Below are 7107 nucleotides of genomic sequence, written 5' to 3'. Positions count from 1 at the left end.
ATTTAAAAAAAAAAAAAAAAAGAGGTCACTTTCAAGCCATCCCATCTAGTTGAGATCAGGTGTCTCTTTATTTATGTTCCTCTAGATACACCTTGGACTTACTTGTCCCTCCCATCAAAGAACTTCTTGTTTGCTTTGTCTGTCCCTCACTGAATTGAAAGCTTCATGGAGTCAGAGTTCTTCTCTGACATTTATAAATGACAATTATGTTATCATTTTGAAAAGGTGTAAAACCATATGGTGGTGACATGAATCTATATTCTATGCCTAGGAAGGTGTTTGGATATATACTCAGTGTTAACAGTGATTGCCTCTGGAAGAGTGAAATTATGGGTGTTCTTTATGTTCTTTCATTTCTCTGTATTTTCTGGTTTATGTGTAATGCCCGTGAGTTGCTTTTGAAGTAGAAAAAAATTTTTTAAAGACTCCTGTAATCTTTGAGGGGGGGCATTGAGCCCTCTCCAATTGAATTCTTGTTATGGATGTTTATGTTCTGCTTTTCAATAGCAACACCAAAGTCTTAGGTAGTTGAATATTATTTAGAAATAAACCTCCAAAAATGTCAGAAGCTCAAAAAATCTGAGGGGGAGAAGAGCCAGAATACTTAAATATATATAAAATGTGGTTTACTGACCCTTTATTATGCACCAAAATTATTGTTACTCAGAGAGGAAAAAAGAGAGATTGGAGTATTTTTTTTCCAAATTGTCATCTTGGCCAAATTGCTTTGAGCCCAAAGGACTGCTACCAGGAAAGAACAGTGTCATAGAAGCTAAGGAAGAATCTTTACCAGGATCACATGCCACAGAAATAGAAGCAAAAAAATAAGAGAGGGGGCATTCAACTTATTTTACTCTTTTTTTTCACATAACAGGACCTGGTGTCAAAGATGCTTCATGTAGACCCTCATCAGAGATTGACTGCTGCTCTTGTGCTCAGACATCCTTGGATTGTCCATTGGGATCAACTGCCACAATACCAACTAAACAGGCAGGACGCACCACATCTAGTAAAGGTGAGCAGCCCCATTCAGTCAGTGTTTTTGTATGTCCTCCAGAAGGGTCAGGGCCAGAAGAGACTCTGAGAAGCCCTCTCATACCCTCAGCAACTTACCTTTACCTTCTAGTATGGGGTCCTCTTACATGGCTGACTTAGAAAAGTCAAGGCATGCCAAAATGTCAGTAATAAAATTAGTTTAAGATGACTTTTAAATTTCTATCACTCTACAGAAATAGGTATTCACTAACAATAAGGACAGATAAGTTTATGGATGTTCCTTTTTTAATATATTAAGGATTGCAAAGTCACAAGTTGAATAGTCCTGAGAAAAATAAGGACCTCTTGTTTTAAACCCATCCCTATACTTTCAGATTAATTCCAACCTCCCACATTGGTCTGAGTTTTAGTTAAATCAGAGGATTTGACCAGTGTGTCTGTTTTCATTGTGAAAGTAATAAAATCTATGTACATTTGTATATAAAAAAATCTGGGGGAAAATGTTTATTTCATATTTGAGTACATATCACTTTGTTACCTTTCATTTCTTTTCTCAGGGTGCCATGGCAGCTACATATTCTGCTTTAAACCGTAATCAGTCACCAGTTTTGGAACCAGTAGGCCGCTCTACTCTTGCTCAGCGGAGAGGTATTAAAAAAATCACCTCAACAGCCCTGTGAAGTGACCTCAGTGAGATATTTGGTACCATGATGTAAGCTGATAGCACAAGTTCTGGCGACAGGTAGCACATATCTGAGAGACACCTGCAAGCACACACTGTCCCAGCTGGTACCCATAATGCTGCTGCTCCTGCTGCTGCTCCTGCTTTCGTCTCTTCTCGCTTTAAATGATTGTTAGCAAGTTAGATTTTCCTGGAGCTTCAGATGAAATGAAAATGAAAACATGATGAAGATATATTCACTGAATCAACAAGAAAAATAATGAACATATGAATACCACCTAAAATACACTGAATAAAGTACTCTACACCATATAGCATTATTTTTATAGGAAATATTTCATGTCCCTTAAATATTCTTTGTTAGTTATAGGGATGGACAGTTTATGTTAAGCACTTAGCTTAAACAATCCGTTTATATTAGCACTGTATCCCTTGTGCCATCCAACATTTTGTATGTTTTTGTAAACAGTTCATATACAGTACATTTCTGTACTACTTTCTTTAATGTATACATGCCTTGTTTAACTTGGAATCTATTATTAATCAATTGACTATTAAATCTGATTAAATAGTTCACCTGGATTAACAGTATTGTTGGACAGCCCTAAAAATAGCCACATGTGGAACAGCTGTTGAATGTAATACTTTCAAAATGTACATATCTTTTCCCCATGTCTGTTTCACTGGTTCATTTGTTTGTTTCTTAAAGTCAGGTGCTCTGTTAGACTAACCTAGAGAGCTGTTATGGTACAGAAAGTTATCGTGTGGGGGGCATGAAATCAAGTACACCTATGAAGTTAGTCCATGTACTTTGCAACTCCTTAGGATTCTTTTTTCTTCAACTAAGGAAGTAATCCTTGCATTTTCACTCTTACATAGTATACATACTTAGTATTTGACATATTACTTGGGATCTTGCCAGTATACATCAAAGGCCTTCAAGAGTCATGGTAAAAAGTTTGGTGAAGGAAAATATAGCAACCCGTAATTGAAGTCCTATTGGGTATTTCATGTTTAAATAAATACTCTATATTAAACACTAATTTGAATGTAGTAAAGGCCACAGGCCTCTATATGAAATTGGACTTAAAACTTTGTTATTTTAGGGAATAAAACATTCTTGATCAAACATTATCTGTTCTAACCTGAAATCATGGCTAAGTTAACCCAAGTGAATATTAATTGTTTTCTGAATCTCTCCTGATGATTTAGACCTATATAATTCTTCCTTTGATTTCAGAAATGACCGACTTTCATGATGGCTCCTGGGTCCACTTAGATTGAAGTGTTCATTATCTACATCTAATTTGCTAGTTTCGCGAATTTTTTTTGATGAAAGAAACTTCTGTACCCATCATTACCTATATCTTTGCCAAACTACCTAGCATACATCAATATGTAATGTAAAAAACATAAGAGCAAGGAAAAAGTGATTTAACGTACCTCATCAGGAATGTGCCCAAACAGATCTAAGTCATGTACTAAGCCATTTACATCAGAAATCTGCCAGAAGCTTTAAATCTTCCCATAAGAATGTTCAGCCAAGAGAGTGTGCTTTATCTAAATGTTTTGAAAGCCACTTTTAATTCCTTAATTTCTCCTATATGCAATTAAAGACAAAGAGGAAATTTATAAAATTCCTTTTTGCACAACAACAACATAAAACCCAACCAAACAACATAAAATGATAGTTGCATAGAAACCAAATGTACGTTTACCTTCTAAATGAAAAATATAAAAGAGGAAGGGTATCAGAAGATCTAGATAAAAAAAATTTTAAGCTCTTGAGTGTACGGATGCTAACTATTAAAAGCTGCTTTCTGTTGCTTGGAAAGAAAGCTGTTTTTTTTTTCCTTTTCTGTTCAGTTTTTCAAGCCATGGTCAACCCAAATTCTTGTCACTTTTTAACTGTTAATATAATTCTGAGCAAAAAATATTTTCGGATTTTTGCCAGTGATGTTACTCCCTAATTGTTTAGAGATATTGTCCACCATCATCTTTTAGAACTAGAAGTAAATATATAAATCCTTATAAGTTACCTGGTTAGATTTTATCATATTGCATGTAAAGAACCTGTGACCCAAATCAAAGGCTAGAATTCTTCTCTCCATTTCATTTTTTTTCTTCGTAACACCATGCTGCCTTTCCTTCATATTATCCCCTGACCAGTAGCCAAATTAAAAAAAATTCTTAAGGTAGTCATCTACTTTTATATGATACAAAGATTTTTTTTTCCTTTCAAGGATCATTGCCTTCTTTATCTAGTCAAACTGTCAGTTTATTGGAGAAAAGCAAAAGTGAAGGCTTTCTGCCTAAAATGCAGTTTATTAACTTAAATTGTTCTCTCTGTGGTTCTGATGTTCTCATTGCCTTTGGGCAGACTTGGCCAACAATGTGCTCCAAGTGTAGTGCTTGTGCTTAGTTAAACTTCCCATTAATTTCTCAAAGTCCCAGTTCTTCCAGACCTCTATGGTTGTGGTATTGAGAACCCTGAAATATTTTGCCCTTTACAAGTTGCTGCCAATTTTTCGAGCTTCTCCCAGGAGTTGTTAGTCCAGTCTTAAAGATATCAGTACCTTTTACAAACTTCCTCTTAGTTTATAATACACAATAATATTCAGAATGATGGATTGCATTTAACATTGCCAAGCATGCACTGGAAAATATGAATTACACTACCATGCGTTTTGTATCTTCCCTTTCGAGTAATGATATTAAATGAAGGTAAGTTTTTTGCCCATTTTTATTTTTCCTTTTTATGAATCATTTCATCTCTTCCTGGTTTATAGTGATATCTTCTTTCTAAATACATTAGACCCCTGATTTTAACAGATTTTATGTGAGTACATTTACAACCCCAGAAGTCCAAAAATGTGATTTTGGTAGAACCTAACATCAAGATGCTGTGAGGCTGCCATGTGGGAAAAGTCACTTTTGAGTATCCGAAGAAAGGGTGTGGTGTCTATGCAGTAGAATTTACCCATTTCACATGCACTGCACTCCAGTGAGTGGTTTTGAATCAAGCATTTCCTGTCTTTTTTTTAAGAAGTGACTGCTGTTGGGATCAGATACATCAGGGGAGATGGGGCTTTTCATTTAGCTGTGACCTGTACCCTCAGCCCAGGCAAGATTTGAACAGAGGGTGGGTGAGTGCAAAGACTCCAAGAGAAGATAGAATGTGTTTGGTAGGAACACGACTTGGTAGGCCCAGTCTAGAATGAGAGTTGGCATTCAAGATTTAAGGACCTTGGCACAGATGTGCTTAATCATATTGAGGCCAGCAGTGCACACTCCTTGGCCTTGATAAATGACTTACGATTTTTTCAGCTGGCTTTACTATATTTTATAGAGTAAACTAGATCTTATAGTGGTATTAAGCATTTGAGATTTAAGAAGGTATTAAGACAGATAGCTCAGGAATGTAAAAGGTCTATTTTCTGTGATTCATAAATACATAGGATTCCTTAGCTGATCTTGGTGCTTCAACCAGAAGGTTCCAGTTTAGATCTCTCTGTCCTGAAAGGTTCAATTCCCTGTGGCTAATTTTAAACTGGATGTATACTTTGAGCCTTATTTAATTCACAGATAAGTTGACTTAAGTCAGCATTTTTATTTCAATTAATGAAAATAGTCCTCTTTCAGCCCCAGGTTGCTTACATTTTACTGGTCTCCCCCTAGTGACCATTAGTGGAGACCAATTAACGAAAGAATAAATTCACTTTCTTGAGACTGGTATTCTACAGAGCCACACTTAACCACTTTTTGCAGTGAAGAATCTACAGAATGATGATACCCAAATATGGATACCAAGAAGAATTTGTATCTACAATGTGCTTTATGTATTTTTGACACTGCTGCATTCTGTGTGATCAAGTGACTTGTAACTGGTTCCAATGTGACTGAGTGTTCTCAAAGAATAGTAACTAAGTCAACTTAATTTTCTTAAGTCTGGTATTACTATCAATCTCATTTACCACTTTGATTCCAGTCTTTTAACTGTTAATAACAGAGCATACCAAGGGTTGGGATGAGAGCCTACTTCCTACCTCTTCCGGCACTTTCCTCATTATTTTGCCATATAACCTTGAACTGCATGATAAGCTGTTTAAATATCCATGACTTCCCCCAGCGTAACTAGCAAAGTATATGACATTTTGAATAGAGATTAGTGGAAAAGAAATTTAGAGATAGAAGTTCAGAGGTGCAAACCTTAAGAAAATGTCTTTAGAGCACATACCATTTGAGTAAAGTATATGTAAATGTATATGAAAAGAGAGTTGCTATAATAGTCCTCTCTAAGTAGATTAGTTCAATATAATGGAAGTGAGCATCTTTACTCCTATTATCACTGTAGTACTGATTGAACTGTATACTGAGTCTTTCAAACAAGTATTTAAAATAGAACTTTTAAATACAAAGCAAGGACATAAGGATAAAGATTTTGGTTTGTGTGTCTATATGTGTAGTTTACCATCTAAAGCTTTGTTTTTTAATTTAAAAAAGCTTCAAGGTATTGCCATTCATTAGCATCCTTAGTGATTATGGGTGATGAGTTTGTAATTCCTAAAATCATATACATATATTAGTTTATCTTAATTTTTGCCCTAAACAAAAGGGAAGGTATACACCTATGGGATGTAATTATTTTGCCTTTTTCTCCATGGGTGGGAATGGGATGGGTATCTCTTCAGCAGTTTTTAAAAAATAAAAATCACAAATATTTTTCTACTATTATATATGATCTTACTTTATACTAGTTTCTCTCTAATAAAGGCATGCCAGAAGCCCAAGTTTCCATATCACAAGTTCTTACATACTGTACCCTTTATTGGTGGTTAAATCACATCAGATGCTTGGCACTGCTGCCATATAATTATGAATTGCTTGTAAAGGATCAAATATCACTGAATACTTTAAATTGTTTTACTTAAGAGTCTAATCTGGGAAGTTTGCAAATCGTACTATTAATGTGTAATCTAAGCTCTTTCAGATGTATCCATGAATAATCCTGGAACAATATTGCTTGTATTCCTGTCATAGAACAGGTTTTGTAATCTTTAAAAGAAATGAAAATTTATATAATAAAGTTTCAAATAAATTCACATATGTCCCTTTTATCATTTTATTATTTTGATTATATGATGATCAAACCTTATAATATGAAATTATTCTATCCAAAGCATATTTTTGAAATTGTATTAATAGAACTTAAAACAGGAATATTTCTGAAATAAGTGCAAAATAATTTTGTTATGCATCATCTTGTTTGACCCAAAGGACTTGTCAGATCAGACACACATAACTCACATTAGTTACACATCTTACCAATACAAAACCTGATTAATGATTTGAAAGATACAAGTTAGTCAGTAGGCACAAATGAAACATTCTTTTCTTGGAGAAGTCCAAAATGATCAGATTCTACTCCA

General features: G+C 34.8%; 1 protein-coding gene across 6 annotated transcripts in view; it reads left to right on the top strand.

The window, feature by feature from the left end:
- The window catches only part of Rps6ka3 (ribosomal protein S6 kinase A3), a 150972-nt gene extending 144192 nt beyond the window's left edge, over positions 1-6780 (top strand). For all 6 annotated transcript variants that reach the window (XM_048796418.1, XM_048796421.1, XM_048796419.1 and 3 more), the window contains 2 exons: positions 875-1015; positions 1554-6780. In XM_048796418.1, coding sequence (XP_048652375.1) covers positions 875-1015; positions 1554-1676 — 264 coding nt within the window. In that variant the 3' untranslated portion in view covers positions 1677-6780. The remainder of the gene's footprint in view (positions 1-874; positions 1016-1553) is intronic.
- The last annotated feature ends 327 nt before the right edge of the window (positions 6781-7107 follow it).

This window comes from Marmota marmota, unplaced genomic scaffold (genome assembly GCF_001458135.2).
Source record: "Marmota marmota marmota unplaced genomic scaffold, marMar, whole genome shotgun sequence".
Lineage (NCBI taxonomy): Eukaryota > Metazoa > Chordata > Mammalia > Rodentia > Sciuridae > Marmota > Marmota marmota.
This window is presented reverse-complemented; position numbering and strand designations above follow the sequence as displayed.